General features: G+C 45.4%; 1 protein-coding gene across 2 annotated transcripts in view; it reads right to left on the bottom strand.

Annotated features, from left to right (window-relative positions):
• The window catches only part of LOC138571570 (tetraspanin-33-like), a 935,706-nt gene extending 928,654 nt beyond the window's left edge, over nucleotides 1-7,052 (bottom strand). Inside the window, exon 1 of one of the 2 annotated variants that reach the window (XM_069649203.1) lies at nucleotides 6,675-7,052. In XM_069649203.1, coding sequence (XP_069505304.1) covers nucleotides 6,675-6,813 — 139 coding nt within the window. In that variant the 5' untranslated portion in view covers nucleotides 6,814-7,052. The remainder of the gene's footprint in view (nucleotides 1-6,674) is intronic. The other variant, XM_069649204.1, reaches the window with a different exon arrangement.
• Nucleotides 7,053-19,124: the final 12,072 nt, after the last annotated feature.

Raw genomic sequence — 19,124 nt, 5'->3', positions numbered from 1 at the left:
CAACTGGCTCCCTAGAGGCACACGCCTAACAGTAGACCAGAAGCCCTTCCTCTTCTCTTCCTGATTCTCTCTCCCTCTCCCTTGCTACCCTCCTTTCTCTTTCTCTACAGCTCCACTCCTCCATCTCACCTCTAACTCTTTTCAGCTTTGCTGACTGGTCGCCTGGCTCACCTCCAGAGCCTCACAGGTCCCAGGGTCCCCCGCCAGTCTTTGCACTTGCCTCCGGGCCTCTGCACTATGCACAGCACTACTGTACGTTCAGCATTCGTTCCATGAGAGGGGTAACCCCTACTACACTTTCAGAATACGTTCCATGAGTGGGGTAACACCTACTGCACTTTCAGAATACGTTCCATGTGAGAGGGAACTGCTCTGCACTTAACCAAGGACCCCGCAGGGCTGGGCGCACTTGTTCCCACTCCCCCCTTCCCTTGCGCCTTCGTCTGTACACTTGCATGACCTACATTTACTAGGCCTAGTAAGTCTGTCTAGTCCGCCCTGTGTCTACCTTCCCTAATCTGGTTATGCCTGTTACACTTCATGCACTTTCACTAGGTGAAATGCCGTCAGGCTTAATACGCTAGTTACTTTTTTGATAGATCATTCGGAAACTTCAAGGCCTAAGAATGACTACTGTATTCCGTTGCTCCCTTCCCATCTTGAAGCGCTTTGAAGCACTTCACTTGTGTATAAGCGCTATACAAATAAACAATTACAAACAATTATAAATCTGGAAGACTGTGTCACCACTGATATCACTAAATGACTAGCCCAAATACATTGCCTATTTCAGTCTGGCCAGCCTTTTAGAGGCAATACTGGAAATGTGACCACGAGCCTGGCTGAATTTCGAAATACAATTGTCCAACATGTGGCTGACTTCTGTGTCCCATCCCCAGCTTAAACATAGATGGGCATGGTGGGCAACGGGCTCAGTCTGGAGGGATCGTACAACCAGCTCTGCCTATTATGTACCACCTTCTATCACTGACACTACTGCTTTCCTTCGTGACTTTCTGAGAGCAGTCTAACAGTGTTGCTTTCTACTCCCTGCCTGCATATATGTTGCAGTGCAAACTTGTAAATCGTTTAGACTGCAACACATAGGAGTAACGTCTGAAGTGCATGGCTGTTCGTGTAAGAACTACACATTTGAAAAACGGACACAAACAGATAATTAATTCCACAGCTGAATGCTTAAGCGCTCCTGTTTTTCTAAGAGTTCAATTCTTTCTGTCTGTGCCTCATGAAGCGATATGAAGATTCTAAAAGTTTGCAAATAAATTGTTTTGTTAGCCTAGGGTATTTGATCTACCTGGTGTCTTTTATGCATCAACACTTTTTACATTACCCTAGGCTAGCAGGGTACAAGCAAACTGAACTATCTATATAACATTCTCTTTGGATGTATGCTCATTGGGGCCTGGGTACGTGCACAGACATCCTTTCCCTGACACAGGAAAAATAAATATTACTGCCCTTTGACTTCCAATGAAGTAAATGATGTCACAGCTATTCCATTAACACATCCAAAGCCCTGGTATTCTTATTTTCCCAAAATGCCCTTTGATTTTATGCAAAACAGAGAGGAACTCTCAATGGTGTTATTTGTCTCCTTTGCTTTTTTCATAGGTCTATTTCTAAAAAGTTAATAGATGTGTGCCAGACTGTCCATCTTGAAAGGATAACCTTATTTCAGATAATAATTTAGATGGTTATTCTAGGCTTTGATAATGTGCTTTGCGCAGAAATGTAAGCGTAACATCCTATTGTGGCTAATATATACTGGAAGTGATCATTAGAAATGTCTATTGTACAATTTTCAAAAGCAACAGTTAATTATCAAAATTAAAGCATTTCCCTTTATTGTTTTATTAATAGCTGTTTTTGCAAAAGAACACATGTCACCCTGTTGCAGATATCATGTTCTGCCTCTGGCTGTGGACTGTCAGCAACGGCTGGGGTGGCTGTAGCAAATGGCATGTATAAAGAAACAGATGTCTCTCACTGCAGCTAACAAACAATGTACAAAACCAGATGTAGAGATGTTTGGCAATTTTCAGTTTCTGTCTGTACCTCCTAAGAGGCCTGTGTGCAATGCCAATGTTGCCTTCAATAAAATACTATTGACTTTAAAGTCATATGAATGAACTGCATGCTATGCAGTGATTTTGAGCAGCATCAAGGATCCACGGTCTATGCAAGTACACACCAGAAAGTTGCAGAGGTTGCACAGTAGGCTGAGCAACTGTTGCTGAGATGTTACATGTTCAGTGCAGCATCTGAATTCCCGGGCTTTTTTTAACCTAAAACATGTCCCATAAAATTCACCATTTCTTTTGTGTGTGCGTTTGGTCAACAAGTGAGAATATATATTTGTAAAAAAAGATGATATGAATAGTTTTATGCAAATTCACACAAAAGAAAAATGTTTGCAAATCAAAAAACAGTTTACATTTTTAGAATTAAAATGTGGTTAAAATACATAAATTAATACATTATGTCCTAAAATTAAACAAGAGTGTGAGAGTGTGAGAGCCCCTCTACTGAAAACGAACATGAGACTGATATGAAAATGGATATTTCTCCTCTGTAAAGGGTGCAGTGAGCGAAAGCGCGGTCGTAGACCCTCCGTAGTGGAAGAAATTCCATAGCAAAGGGTATTTGACTCAAGTTCGTTCTCAGTGGAGGGGCTCGCACACCCTTGTTAAATGTGTAAAACTTGGGGTTTCCCCTAAGTAACCCAGGCTAATCCAGTCGTCATGGGTGTAATTTTAGGGGGGACAAGAGTTTTTGTCCCTCCAACGTTTGTGGCACATCATTTTGTCCCACTCATTTGGCAAGGACTCCTTTCACTAAGATGTCATATCCCACCCCCCCCTCCAACCTCCAACATTTTCAGCAAAGGTACTCCACTGCCAGACGTGGATTCCTTGCTCACTGGGCCTCAGAGAGGCTCAGCTTCACCTCAATGAGGAGGCTACACGTATCTGGGGTTGCTGATGGTACTCTTATTTAGAGGAGAATTGCCTAGGATCTCGGTCCTGGACTGCCCTTGTGGGCGTCACCAGACTAATATGCAAATGAATATTTCTCTGCTGCAAAGGATGCAGTGAGCTAGAACATGGCTGTAGACCCTCCTGAGTGGGAGAAACTCCATTGAAGAGGCTATTTGACCCATGTTCGTTCTCAGTAGAGGGGCTCCCACACCCTTGTTTTAATTATGTTCTAAAATGTTTGATAAATATTCAGGGCTGCAATAATGAAAAGTGTTTAGTAGTTAAATAAATGTGTTATGAACCAAGGGTGTTGCTAGGACTGGAAAAGATCTGGGGCTACAGTAATGTCGGAATGTCGGACTGTCGGGACTGTCGGGACTGTCGGGACTCGGGGCCAGTTAACCTTTGGTTGTAGCCCCTGAGCTTCTATCCGGTGCTACAACCAAACGTCCCGGGCTATAGCCCTCTCTGCCCCACCCCTCTAGCAACGCCTCTGTTATGAACAAATCGAGTAAAAAAGACTGTCTCATTATGGGAAGCTCAGGACATTCAGCATAAAGACGTTCTATTCAATTTCATTCGTTTGTTCGCAGCATCTACATACCAAGTTCTCTTTTGGGTTTTTCGGTCTAACTCCCAATACCTCATTGGTTAGAAAAAGGTTAAATCTCAAGCTCATAACATTATATCTCCATGGTCTACTGGGGAATTTCTCTAGATATGTCGGGATTTGAAACAAGAGTTTTTCCTCCAGAGAAATGTAAGTGCATAATGTATAGTTCGTCTAGTACAAATCCAAACTGTGAGGCATCATTTCTTTTTTTACAGTAATGGGATTAGTAACTAAAACAGCAGCCGTCAAATTCAAATTTTCTAAAATTCTTTCACAACCGCTTCCCATTTGTTTAGAGGTGCACACGCACTTTAGGTCAGCTGTTGTTTTAAGTCTACAAAAAGCCAGGCCGCTGGGCGGGATTCAATATTTTTTCCTACAATCGTAGACTTTTCCAGTTTCCTGCAGATTGGAAGGATCGAAGACCTAGTTCATATCAGAGTAGCGGAACTGGCAGGCCGGTTAGTAGGTTAAGGCAGCAACGCCATGTTTTACCATCGATTTTAATCCAATCCAGTCAGGCACTTCTGAGCTCAGCACCGCAGAGCAAACAGTGGGCGATTCTGCTGTTATAAAGTGCCCCTTTTCTCTAGCAGAATAAGCCACAATAGAAGGGTGCAAATCTTCACAGGCCGCTACAGCCTTATCTATTTGTTTAAATACTGTACCCAAATATTTCCATCTGTCAACAACCTCAAGTTGATTACCTCCAATAAACCATTGGAAATGTTGGATCAGTTAGGCTTGAAGGTCATTACTTTAGGTTTGGATGAGTTAATCTCCAGATCGAACCCCTTCCGATACTAAATCAAACTATCAAGTGAACACTGAAGTCCAATGGGAGTCCGGTCCAGCAAAACTAAATCGCAGCCATAGGATATAAGTATTGGATGGAAGTCAAGCCCTCACGAGAAGGGAATGACGAAGAGTGCACAAGAGTCTTCCCCACATCAGAAATACCTAGATTAAATAAGATGGGCGCCAGCACACAGCCGTGTCGAAGGCCATGATAGTTAAACACAGATTCAAACAAAGAACCCTCTTTGTCTAAACGAATCCGAACACAATTCCCGGAGTGCAGGCGCCTAAGCTTATTAACAAGCAAGCCGGAGAGCCCCAACTAATTAGCCTATTCCAGAGAATATCTCGATTGATTCTGTCAAAAACCATCGTCAAATTGATATCGATGCCAAATGCAGTTTCTATCTGGGACGGGCTCCCTCGATTTAGTGGTTGGTTCTTTCACAGTGGGAGAATTTCTGCAACAGGACTGAAAATCCAAATTTGCCACCTGTGATGGCCAGATATATGTCCATCAGTGACACCCTCCAAGTGCTTTCTGACACACGCCCATGGGCATAATTTTAGGGGGGCACAGGGGTGTTTGTCCCCCCTCCCAACTTTCATGGCACACTATGTTATCCCCATTTATTTGGCTGGTGCACCTTTTCTTCAGATGTCATGTCCATGGGCGTAATTTTACGGGGCGACGGGGGTGTTTGTCCCCCCCAACATGGCAGACCATTTTGTCCCCATTCATTTGGCTGGGGCACCTTTCTTCAGATGTCATGTCCCCCCCAACATTTTCAGCAAAGTTGCTCCACTGCACACGCCATCGCGGTCGCGCTAGATTTGTGGCAACATACCAAGGCACGCATTTCAGATGGCAAGCACATTCCATAATTACGGAAGTCAGGCCTTTCCCTGGCCGATCGCTGGTGAAACTGATGCCCTGGGCAGGCTCTGGCTGGCCCATAGGGCGATGCCCAAACCAAAAATGCAAAATGCTGGCGGTGGCCAGTTTTTGTTGGTTAAAGTGTGCCACTTCTCTGGCCAAGGTGGGCCAGTTTGATGCGTTACTTCACTATGCGGCTAGTAGTTTTGACCAGAGGCGTAGCCAGGATTGTCTGACAAGTGGGGCCTGAAGCTTATGTAGCGGGGCCCACCACAGTGACATTGACATCTGTAAACACCCACACAGCGCTTCTGAGTGGACACTTACAGATTTGGGTGGGCCTTGCCCGCTCAGGCCCTACCCTGTTTACGCCTCTGGTTTTGACCAGTGTTTCTGAACAAATATCCTTTAAAATCTACTTTCCAAGCAGTCTGTCAAAAAAGGAATGAATTGCCATTTACAACTGTGGGCCACTTTTTCATTGGTGCCCGAGAACATTTTGTGTCCTAGTCCAACCCTGGCCACAGGGCTCGGCAACAGGGGTACGAGGTATAGGCACTGTGAAGCAATAGGGCAACAGTGATAACTCTGCCAGGCTCTGGTTACCCCGAATTGGCGCCGCTGTCTTTGCCACCCGTGCCCAGTGGCAAGTCTGACTGGGGGCACCAACAGTGGCTCAGGCGTGGAGCGATTCTATTAGGAACTGTCCTGTCACATTTATGTTTGTCCTCGTGTCCTTGTTTCTGTGCCCCGAAACTCGCGAGTTACCGGCGCAATACAAATAAATAAATAAAATAAAAATATCGAGAGCCCCCAAGTACCAGGCGAACGCCCGCCCGCCCGCCCGCCTCTGCTTACACTAGGGTTAGGCTACCCAATTTACAGATGACACCAGTGCGGGTGTGGTGAAAAGGCCAAAAAGTGGGTGGGCCGGAGGGACTGGTGCCAAGCACGCCAGGCTTTCTAGAAGAGACAGGCTGCAGCAAAAAGGCTGAATGAAACACCGGGAGGATTAGGAATACCACACATTCCAGAGACAGGAGAGGTGTGCGTGTACCCAACCGGCTCATCTAGCACCTAGAGATGGCGGACTTCATAAAGTGCGCTATGATAGGGCATTATGGTCTCTGCTGTTCTGTAGCGCTCCGTCTAGCCTCACACGGCCTCTCAGACGGAAGGCTGTCTCGTAAGCAAAGCGCGGACCACTAGTTGTGGGTTTCACTATGCGCTATGAAGGGAGGGGAGGGGGGTGCAGCGTTGGTTCATCCTACCTGCCCCTACACCTTGTGTGCCAGATGTGGGTTTCCTACGGAGAGAGGTTTGGATCTTGCAAACTTTACAGAAACACGCCAAGGCACGAAATGAAAAACAATCGGCACTCACTCACCCAGAAGAGGAAGCAGGAGACGAAGAGCACGTATTTCAGCGGCTGGTTCGTCCTCATCGTGCACGCCCTGTGCGGGGGACAGCCGGCGGATTCCACGCCGCGTTCCCTTCCTCGCTCCCTCTGATATCTGTCGTCCCATCAGAGGAAGCGCTTGGGCTGGGCAGGAGCGGAGGAGGGTCTCCCAAACCGACACACACACATCACGGACAAGTAAGAGCACGACGGCTGCATACTTGCTCTACACAAACACAGCGGCCTGGTTTTTTTCGGGAGAAGCCATGACCTTTATGTATGGTATGCAAGAGAAGAGAAATGCACGCAAAGCCCAGGTATGGGAATCCGGGAAGTCAAGGTGACTGACAGCCCAGCCCAGCAGATGAACCCCCATTCCTAATTATGCATATTTAACCGCACCCACATCCTGCTTTCTAGAGCTGTCCTCAGTTTGCGCATTGCTAATGATGAACACATGGGAAGGGGTGCCAACTTTTTTAATGTACAGGCAACCTTAAGGCGCAACATTTACAATTTATTTATAAAGCACAGTCACTTCCTGGCGCCAGCCTCTGACTCATATGATGTCATGGGAAGTGTTTCAAAAAAGGTAGCAGGCGCTCCTCTTCAGAAAGAACATGACATGATAACCTGTTCTGAGTTGAAATGTCATGGGAAGTGATTTCACACAGCGTTGGCTGGGCCTAATTTGTATGTTCCTTCTTTCAAAACTATCAAGTAATTGACAGAAGGTTTGTAACAGATTATGATCGCTAGTATTGCTCTAAACGCATTGCATGCCATCATTATTTTAGTTTGTCTGAGCCGATAAGGAGGTGGACCTGCAAAAATGGAAACAGTCCAGACATAACTGGTAGGCCGCCTCGAGAGGATAGCTCAGCGGCAACGTGCTCACCTTGGAAGCAAGACGACATGGAGCAACACAGGTTCGATACCCAGGTCTGCCCTTAGAAACCTCTAGGTATTAAGCGCGCTATAAATATCATATCATACCTCTGCAGTGAACACAAGTAACCTCAGACATGTTTTGATCTTGGACCTTATCAATGAGGTCAGGCTTCGTTCTGTTTCCGTTGACGGGACCCAAGTCCTAGCATGTACACTCCCTTAGGGATAAACTTAACCCAAAAAGTGAGGCTTTGAATCAATCTAACCTCTATTTCTATAGCATGCAAATCCGTCATGGCGCTTTGTCGATGAACTAATCATATCACTACGCTTACTCTCTACTCTACACCATCACACAATTAGAGTACAGCTATACCCCTCGATAAATTCGTCCTAGCTGCTCATATACAAACACTACCCCATGAACAACTCATCACTCTAATAAAACACAGCTATATCCCATGACAAACCAGCCTAGCTGCATACATAAGCGTCCTACGGGCCTAACGCAGCCAGAACCCAGTCTGGGTGTCTACACACCAGACTGCACACATTCCATGATATCATCACTAACACACCTAACGCTAGGAAGCAGCTACCATCAGGCAATTACATCAGCTGCACACATAACTGGTGCACCCACGCACCATAGGACACTTACTCGCTCTACTGACCTGGACTGCGGTCCCCGAGAGCGTTCAACCTACCAGTGCTTTGAGCTCATACCAATTGTTGTGGGGGCTGCTCCGGGTCACCGGGCAGCCCCCATACTCATGTCGGGGTCACCCGACGGGTACTGCTGTGCAGCAATCACACCGCGGATGGTGCTGTGGGGATCACCCCACGGCGCTCCAGGTCACTGGAGCCCACACAGAATTGGGGGCACCCAGCACACGACGGTCCCGGCTCTGGGAGCACCCAGGCCGGAGTCGCCACCAATCGCCATGGTCACATGGCACTCAGACGGTGGAGGTCGGCGTTGCCCAGGAGTGGTGGGCCGGTCCTTGGGCCTGCACCACGCGGTGTTGCGCCAGGCAGGCACACAGCAAGAACCACACCGGAGTCAATGCATGGTGTGACTGCCGGGCCGGAAGCGGCTCAGTGCTTTTATTATGTTGGTCACGTGGATACAGCCACGTAACCCATGACAACCTCCTGGGAGCTACCATGCTCCCAGGAGGGGCACTATGCAACACCAATGATATATAGAGCGCTATATAAATGCCAAATAACATAACATGGTGCAATCAGCTATACTATATCTGTGGTTGCTGGTGTTCCCGTGCTTAGTGCACGTGCACTGTCAGATCAGATGTGACTGCGCCTTTTTGTTCCAGGATCGAGTCTGGCAGGTGCTCTTCTGTAAGGTTGCAGACCGACTAAAACATGATGGCATGGAAAGCTCTCCAGCGCAAGGCAAAGCATAGCACCCATCACCTTTTGGTCTTACTCTGCTTTCCCCATAGAATTACATTTGCCATGTACCAACCTTATTTTTTCATCTATCCTTAAGCAAATAATTTTAATATAATTTGTAAGATACCGCAGTTATAATTAGTTATTTATAACGCGCTTTATACCCATAGGTTTCTAAGCCCGGATCCGGGGATTCAATCTGTGTTGTTCTGCGTCGTCTTGCTTCCAGATGTACTTTCAGGAATCCGTGTGCAAGCTGCAGATCACACATTTGTATATGGGATGAGCTGGCCCAGCATTCCGCCCTTCTGAGACTGACGACATGAGAAACATTGAGTTTGCTCATGCCCTCCTATCTGAGAAGGGCAGCGACAAGCAAAGCTGCTACCGGGCTAACTTCCTAGGGGAGCTTTTCTGAGTCCACCAGCAGGCCCAAGTGGGAGCAGCATGTGGCACCCTTGTGTCCTGGATGGTGGGAAAGTGGGGAGAAAAATAAAAGCAGTGTGAAGCCTGATAGGCATTCCGGTGGAGCCCTTTCGGCACCAGCCATTTCGGCATGGCGCCTTCGCTGTGGTCCCTTTTAGGTGCTCCCTGTTGGCTATGGCCAGTAAGGTGCAAGGACCTACCCTGGCCAGTATATTACTGTTTGCTTAAATATATTGTAATCCTAGATACTAAGGAATGCAGTGCTTTGGATGACCTTTAACTGAATGCTCTGTACCTCAGGAGTCCAGGGCTAGAATGGCTGTACTCGACCTGGATTTCATAATACTACTTAACATATGAAGTATGGCCAAAGGAGTTTATTCACTTTTAATATTTGGTCTAAAATGTAGACTAGTGATACTGAAGTATCTTTGTAATATAGTCATTACAATCTAATAAACAGTTTAAAAACAACAACAAAATTCATTTTAAATGGCATAACAAATATAAAAATAACATTATCACACACAGTTACAAATAGATATCAAGGTCTACTATACAGTTCTTGCTGATGGTTTAATGATTTAGCAAATAGATCTAAACGAAAATGACTTTGTTTTTATGGCACATGAGATATTATATACAACACATCTTCCAACATGTTTCTGTCTTATATCACTGGTTCCAGACATTCACCAGGGACATAATAATTAAACAGGTGGCTCCATGTTATGTATCGTGTGTCAAAATCAATCGTTTCCCAATTAAGGGGATTTAGCAAAGTGCACGTGTCAACAATTCAAAGCCCAAAGAGGGCATTCCGCAGAAAACCTAAAGCAGTGTGTGGCCAGTGGGAAGCTTCGGGTTCAGGCAAGCATGCCCCACGCCTTAGACCCTTGTGTCCCCAGCGGCCGTATCTCAAGAACACTGATGTTTGCATGCTTCTCCGTTAAATATGACACCAACCCAGAGTACCACTGAGTTGATTCATAGTAACAGTTCCTTTCCTTCACTACCTTGTCTCTTGCCAGGTAGGAGTAACTCAGCCAATCCTAGATTTGAATGTGAATTCTGGTACCCAAAGTGCACAGCACAGATCTTCGGCTAAAGTACATAGGAATACAAGTATTAGCTACAATCCTTTGTCTAAAGGACGCATGCCTGGGCTGGCCAGGAGTGTGCCACAATGGCACTTGTGGAGAGCGGAGAAATAATAGGCAGGGGAGTAAAGCAACGGGATTCTGGCATTTATAATGCAAAAGGTATGGCAGCATTAATGCCCTAACACATGACTTATTAGGAACCAGCAGAAATAAGGAAGGCAGGAACTGGAGGGTCACATCAAGAAATGCCAGGAACAAGTAGAGGGTGAGTAGAGTAGGGAGGATGGTTGAGAAGGAATGAGTTCGAGGCCGGCTCAGAGGGAAAACAGTGGCCAGGGATTTAGGAGGGTCCCCAGAAAGAGGGGGAATCTGTAGTTGCTTGGGGGGACCGGGAGCTGCTTTAGGCAATAACCCCCTAAAAGTAACAATGCCCAGGGAAAGGAAAATGTGGAGTTCTAAAAGCAGGCGAAGGGAGTGTTTAACATATGGAATGTGCAACACCCCGGGTAGTGACGGCAGAGGCCATGAAGGCCCAGCAAAGCAATGGCAGCCACTTTTAGTGAATAGGGTTTGACCTGGCCCCATGATAAATTCACTTGATTGGCATTAGTACGTGGTTTCTCTTCTGCCACACAGAACTGATCTGCATGGAAGGTCCAGGCTGCAGAGGAAATGCTGACTTCCCATACACCTAGTAACAGCTTTGTAATTCCCCAGCAATTCAAAACCAGAATGCTTGGTTCCATAAGCAGCTTCTGGTAACAGATGAAACCTGCCTTCTCTCCAGTCTCCGGCTCAATGATTTTCATCAGGAGACAGGATTGGCGGCTGCAGACTTCTGGGGGTGTCAGTTCAGGATTGGGACATTGGGCAATTGCTTCACAGAAGTTTTCATTTCTGTCTATTGGCATTTAATGGTGCTAACACGTCTCTTTAAAGCTTCTTATTAATTCTTCCTTTTCAGAATTCTCGGGAACGTACACAATGAAAACAATGGGGCAGGCACCATTCCACCAACCTCTTTTGTAGCTTTAAGTCTCAGCTTCTAAAAGTCGTCAACTCTTCCTTCTGCATCCAGCATCCGCGTCCATTTTATTGATCTGCATGAGCTAGGAGTCTGGATTCATGGCTGTGCTGAGCAGGGGTGCTCATCAGGACTTCACAGGTCAGGACTGAGAAATGGGGGCGATTGCTCCTTAGACGCCTTTGACAGTAATCAGTGTAATTTGTCATGCATATGATAATGACTCAAGATATGAAACAATGCACGTTGCTAAGTTTTGGAAAGAGCTGGGACGTGAATCTGCAGTTTCCACCTTTTTTAATGCTCTAAACCTCGATACGTTCCAGTATCATACGTTCAGCATAAAGCATTGTGGGTAGAAATATTTAAATATAAAAACGAAATCAAGGCAAAACATGTCAATATAGGTTCCAATCGTTCAGTTAATTTCATGGTAATCCATAGTTCTTATATAGTCATTAATTTGATTCATTCATTGCAATGGCAAGACTCCAAAAAAGTTCCAAAAACCAAGCAATGTATTCTCTACATGGTATTGTCCATTCAAAGTATTACAAAACAAATAATCTAACTCCAAAAGTCTGAAATTTATGATGTGATTCTAAACATGGGGTGATAGTGACATCTACTGGGCAAGAGCAGTATTGCCACTCATCACCTTTTCATTCCCATTGGAGAGAGGTTTAGGATCCATTTCATGCAGAAAATAAATTGTTACTCGAAGGAAGGCTCTATGAAGGGAAGTGTTAGAACTGTTTGGGTGTGGGGGGCTTGGGGGTGATGATTGAACCAGGGGGTGTGTTGCAGTTAGGCTGCATCCTGAAATGAAAGTATCTTGCCATGGTGATCTTTAGGTTGGAGAATTACTGTAATCAGAAGAGATGTATAGTGTCCCAAATGATGATTGCCTGCTGAGTGTTCTACAGATTTTGTTTAGGGTTCACCTCTTTCTAACCCTTCATCATACAAATACACTGTTTTAGATAGCTGCAACTTTACTATTACTATATCCCCATACGTAGCTGCAACCACCCCAGAAAGTCATGCAGCAATTGGTTTCCCCCCTGTCACCCAAGGGCAGCTTCAGACCTGAACAGCGTTCTCAATCTCAAGTAACAGCAAAAACCCTCAACACTACAGTCCTGCACAGGAGCACTGCTGAGTCCGGGACAGGCCCAGCCCTCGGCACTGTCTGCATACAACATTTCTATAATCTCATGTGTTGCGTCTAATGTGCATGTTTCATTTTCTAAACTTCCTGCTCATGGATTATCTTTAAAATTCATGTTGTGTTTCAAAAGCATACGCTACATATGTAGAATCAAGGTTACGTGTTCTAAAGTGCATACTCCGTATCTTACATTCCTCTTACATTTATAAAGAACATGCTACATTTCTATAATTCACATTTTTAAAGTGTTAATTTCATTTCTAAAAGACCAGTTACAAACATTGGCCTAAACACCTTCTTACACTGGCCTATCTGCTTAGGGCTTGTTCTCAAGGTGAGCTTGGGTAACACTCCCAAACTCCACTGCAGTCAGCTAATGCACAACACTACACTAAATCGCCCACCACGTTTGTGAAGCCTAAAAAGGTCCTGCGCTCACCAGTGTTGACCACATCTGTACTCACAATGGATTGCTCGACTGAGATGTCCCTTTAAATTGAGTTTGATCACTCTACAATACTTGATCATCAACTAAAATTATGCTGAGGGATACTCCCTGTACTTCTGAGTCTGAATTAGTACGGTTGATGTCTTAAACATCTATTGCTGAGCGCCCCAGCAGTTCGCTGACTTTAAGGTGCCTATCGATGCACCAAACCCCTGGGCAGAACTCCACTGGCTGCTCATATGACTGTTACCATCCAAGACCGTGATTCAATATGTAACGTTGAATAACACCCTCTCTAAGCATTGTTATTCAATCTAGCACTATAACAGGGCGGGGCTACAGAATTATCCCCCATCCCAATCTTTTTTAAACTGTCACAGGTCCAGGAGGCTTGAAGTTATGGAACCAGTGGAAAGGTAGACTCCATTGAATGTGCCATCACGTTTAGCCACCTTTATCCATGCACGGTCTAGTCTTTGTACAACATGGCCGCCGCCGGGAACCTTTTATTCAGTATGTTCCCCAGCGGTCAGCGCGTTGCAACTTGTTAGGTGTTTTCGCTAAGCTTTGTTGCGTTCGCTCTCAGAGTTTTCCACTTGGCAGTGTTCTGCCTATTTCTTTCCTTTTCCTGTCCAATACCCCTCTCGCTTCTGTTTCCTCCTTCCTTCCCTCTTGCTCTGGCTTACTTGCCAGTTTTCTTTCGCTTCTCCCCTTCCGCTGGCTCGTGGCTTTCCGCAGCGTCTCTCCACTGCCTTCCGAATCCTGAATCCGCTTACCTTTTCCTTTTCTCCCACTTACCTGTGCTCGTTGCGGTACTGTTCTCCACACTACCCGGATTACTCCTTTTGGTCCGGTGTCGATGCAGCTTGTCTTCTGCACTGCTTGCTTATAGGATCGCTTTCGAGCGGTTTTGCTGTATTCCTTACCTGGCTCTTATCTTTCCACTTCCTCCTGTTTTTCTAAGTTTGACCAGAGCCCTTTGTACCTTGTTCTCTTCTCATAGGAGTACCATCTGTACACACCCATTACTTGACTGGGATTCAAACAAACAAGATCGTATCAGTACTATCAGCCTCCCTCTCTGAATATTGAAGACCATTTCTCACACAGGGTTTTTTATGCCTAACGGCTTTTTCCCCTTTGAATCGGCTGCTCTGAACGGAGTCCCTGTCCTGTCTTTTAGGCAGTCAAGGTGGCTTCCTTTCGTGGCAGACCCTATCTCATAAAAAAGAGAGATACCAGTTTGGAGAAAGAAGAAGGAACCTACACCAGAACCCAGCACATCAGGTGAGGAGGAGGAGGAGGGGTATTTCCTTACTGAATCTACCACTTGGGAAGAAGGGGAATTCGGCCATAGTGACAGGAATATACTGCCCTGCCCTACAATTAACTCCCCTTTAAAAATATTTTTGAAATATACTGCCCTCCCCTACAATTACCTCCCTATTTAAAATCTTTTTGAAATATACTACTGAATTTGTGCCTTGTCCGCAATTGAAATTTGCCTTAAACACACCTTCGGCAATTGTTTTATGTTTTATTGCACTTGCCCACACCTGTCCATAAATGCCATAACACATTAAAGAGAAACACATTCCCATCAAATTAACTACCAACCTATTTCATTCACACTGGAGGAATCCAACTTGGAAAAGGCAATAAAATGTACCCTGAATCTGATAGGATAAAGAACAATCAGTCCTCATCCCATTCCTACTACCTTATAAAAAATAAATCTCAGTTGGTTACCTAAATATTACATTCATGCCACAGATCACCACTCTATTCTGGCCAGTAACTGGCTGTCCCAGGTACTCAAAGGTCATTGGAGTGGGCCAAACATAAGAGGCTGAAGATGGATTTTGGAAGTCGTTTGTATATCCCATGCACTACCTGTATCACACAAAGCGAATGGCGGTTCCTGGTCCTGAGGGTCACCCAAGTCCCATCTCCCAGCCTTCAGTGTGGGACTTCATTACATATCTTTCCCTCTTCATTGATGCTACCCCCTTCTGGTGGTTTTAAGCTGCAAAGATAATTTTGGCGAGTCCTCTACAAAGTCCTTGGTCATTTGCAGGTGTCCAGGCCTCCCCCTGCAGAACGATAAGGTTATTCTACTCTGCCTCCGGCAGGATGGCGTTGTTGTCCTAAGTAATTTTTCTTCTCCTCCGAACCAGGCCCATCCATCTTGTAAAATCATGAATTTCTGTTCCCAGGATGAGTTCCTGCGAAGTCCAGACATATCAGTTGCCTCGACGGGTATCTTCTAGCATTCACCTAGACTTCTGGTTAGGTTTTCAGACTCCTCTCTTGGTTACCATGTACACATGTGATGTGGACTAGTTTCCTAGGAAACAAATGATCCAGGAAGATCAGGTCTGCTCAGTTGGCTGCAGAGTCAAGTAGGGCTGTCACCTTTTGCTCGTTTACTTCCACCGATATGCAGCAGTCCCCCCGCCCCCTCATGTCCTTGCACAAACATCTCTGGTTGTTCTCCCGGATCCTTTTCTGGTTTTTCTTGATCTGGCCAGCAATGCTCCTACATAGTAGTGGTTGAGTTGGGTAACAATAGTTGTGATCCATTGACTCAATATTTCTGCATGCACAACATTAGGTAATGGGCCTATCAAGAACACCTGGTGCTGGGCATCATCCTGCAACACTGAAACATCCCAGGGGAAAAATAAGGGGACTTCGAAATGAGTCACCTTTGGAGAAATGCATGCCAGAACGATGGTAACACCAGTGTCTTTCTTTATCTTTAAGTTGGATTGGGAAGGGTAGGAATGTTACCTGGATTCTCTGGTGTCCTGTGGCTCTCTCTAGGGCTTGCTCAAAGGAGGGCTGGTGTAATTGGCAAACAGGCAGAATAGCTCTAGGACAAGCATTGACACTGAAGGTTAAACCCACTAACCATTTGGACAAATTACTGTGTATTCTGTAACAAGATTGGTGTAAGGACTAGGTGGGCTGCAGATGTCACCAATCTTGAAACACTTGTGTATAGGCGCTATCATATCAGTAGTAGGTCACAGATTCTCTGCCTACGGTGCTCCAGATTCTGGACTGGCCACTCCAAAATCCCTTATCTTTGTTCTTCATCGGTCATTTTTTAATCTAGGTTCAAGATGTAGGAAGCAGCCTGTAACTTCCCCCAGTTTTTCCGGTGAGCTTTATCCAGTTTAGAAGTTTCAGCAATCTTTGCAAAGTTGGTCAAGAAGGTGCCTTGGTATTCTACCACACATAACCTCAGTAGGACAGATGGTAGTTGGTGTGGTGCATGCCAGGGTTGGGTCACTCTCTCGTTTAACTCATCAATTTCATTGAGCTTTCTTAAGAACAACTTCTCCAAAATCCTCTACAATGCCACGTCTAGGACAGTGATATTCAGGCCCTGGGTTAAATTTGTCTGCAGGCGACAGCCACAGAATAGGACAGGCTGTGTGTCTTAAAACCTCTTTACCACGAACAGTATTGGAATAGACTTAGGACCTGGGTCTTCTGGACTTTCGGGTAGTACAGGCCCTGAGTAGGGCTCTGGGCAGCATGCTGCAGCTAGAACCAGGCCCTTGGCTTCTACAACGTTTTCCTCAGTTGTTCATTTCACATGTACAGTCATCAGCGTCATTTAGGAATCACCATGGGTAGCAAAAGCTCAGTCAGCAAACAAGCTAGGTAACACCTATAGCCCTTTTATAGACCTAGGAGCACTGTTTTTCATATTGCCTATAGTTACTGTGGTCACACTTCTTCTCATCGCTCCTATCACAATCTCCTGTCCATCGAAAAGGGGAGACAAATGGTAAAAATGCACATCCCCCAGTAAATCTGAGCGTTTTGCTCCTGCGAACCCTTGCCGATTGGACGGGCCTCACAATTATAGAGAAATACAGGGAGAGAAACAGCTTTTATCACAGATGAAAGTCTTAGTTCTAGTCTAGCCAGCAAGATCTCAATCCCATTGGTTGTCTTCCCCACCTGATGTTGCGTCTCTGTTACGCATTCAATTACAGCTCGGAAAGGACATTCAAACACTATTCTTCGTCACATTACTCTGTGAGAGGGAACAGGTCTTCACAACAGCTTGGAAAGAGCATCCGGGTTCTTCTTCAGTGCAGTGTTTGGCTAGAGGGAGCCAAACCTGCTAACTGGGGCCTGGGAGCCAAAGGAAATAATCACTTTTCTCATCAAGACAAGAACTGCCTTTTTCCCAGGGGAAGGGAGTTATTCCTCTGGACCAAGAAGACATCTCCTTTTTATTTAGTTAGCTTAGTCTGTAAGGTACAGAGTTAGGATTTTGACACTAGACATTGGGACCTTTGCTTTGGATATTCTGGAACTAGTTATTTCATTTGCGGCAAGGAAATCCTTCTTAGAGTTCGGGTGAGATAGGTTTTCATTTCCTTTTTGCTCTTGAATAAAAGTTTATAGCAAATAGTATGACACCCCCCCACCCCGTGTCAGAGTCTTACAACTGCATCCTTATATATGGTGTCAGTATTGGGATACCGATATGGCTGATAAAGAACCCAAGTGACCCCAGGTGACAAACCTTTTATAGGAACAGCAAAGAGCTGTGTTACTTTACCCTTTGATTCCAGCACAGACAAAAGGCTCAACACCTCTGAACTTCTAGAAACAAGAGGCTCCAGCCCTCAAAGGAGTAGCTCTTCCAAAACCTCTAGTGACTATGACTCAGAAAGCGAGGCGAAGACCTAGGGAGTTTCTTCCTTAACTTTCAAAGGTTGGCTCATCAGTTCCAATGGAATGAAGATCTAAAAATATGTTACCTAGCACCCCTAATCAAAGGGGAACTACCAGCATCTTTTCAGACCCTGAATCCCCTAGGAGCCACAGCCTTTGAAGGCATTAAGAAGGGGTTGTTACATCGGTTGGGCAGATGGAACATTTTTATCTTCTGAAATTTAGGGAAATAAAATTAAACGCAAGTGAGTCTCCATCAGAGCTGGGAGCCCACATCCAGAATACTACTGACACTTTGGTTAAGAAAGAAAGCCATTCCTGAAGTAATGGAGGCTCTTTATTTAGAACAGTTAGTTAACAATTGTTAGTTAGTTACAGCTAAACAAACCTTCCTTTTCTATGGCTGTGAATGCTGCTCAAGTCCATGCAGAAGCAGCTAAACACTTTAGAAAACTCCACCGAGGAGAGGAAGGGAAGAAAGAAGTAAGAACTGCTCCTCCACCTTTTAAGGATCACAGGGTAGTAAATAAAGAAACCCTTAATATAAAAAGATAAAAAGATATAAAACTATGGAAAAAAAGGAATCTGAAAGAGGAACAAAAATATACCCCAATTAGAGACAAAATTAGATCCGCTCATACAGAGAGAAAAGAATTGGTAACTCCCATAATATCTTGTTTCTCCTGTGGAGAAAAGGGTCCTATGTCTAAAAGCTGTCCTCAGAACCTAAAGGACATCTGACTGCTATTCAGGAATGGTGTGCTTCCATTGATCTCTGCCGATATGCCAGTAAGACTGAGATCTTTCTTATTGGGACCCCTGCATCCTCCTTCCACTCTACCCTCTACCCTTTGGCCGCCCTATATGGGTCACCTCCCTGCACCCTCTTGTGAGGCAGAAAACCTTGGGGACATCTTTGACTCCTCTCTCTCCTTCTCTCCTCACATCGCGAACCTTGCCAAGAAGGCCCACTATCAGCTGCTCCTCCTTAAAGGCATTCTCCCATTCCCCACCTTCCCCCAGAGACTCAATGTCTCCAGAGCTCTGGTCCTCTCTAGGCTGGACTACTGCAACAGCCACTTCCTCAATATTCCTTTATCCTCCCTTTGTCCCCTTCAAACATATCCAGAATGGGACGGTGAGATTTATCCTTGGCCTACAGCCCAGGGACCGTATCTCTCCAGCCCTTAAATCTCTTCACTGGCACCTAGTTGCTGCTCGGATCAATTTCAAGACCTTCTGCATCTTCCACAAA

The sequence above is a fragment of the Ambystoma mexicanum genome, chromosome 1p (genome assembly GCF_040938575.1).
Source record: "Ambystoma mexicanum isolate Mex_15411 chromosome 1p, UKY_AmexF1_1, whole genome shotgun sequence".
Classification (NCBI taxonomy): Eukaryota; Metazoa; Chordata; class Amphibia; order Caudata; family Ambystomatidae; genus Ambystoma; species Ambystoma mexicanum.
Note: the sequence above shows the minus strand (reverse complement) of the source record. Positions and strands in the feature narration are given on the sequence as shown.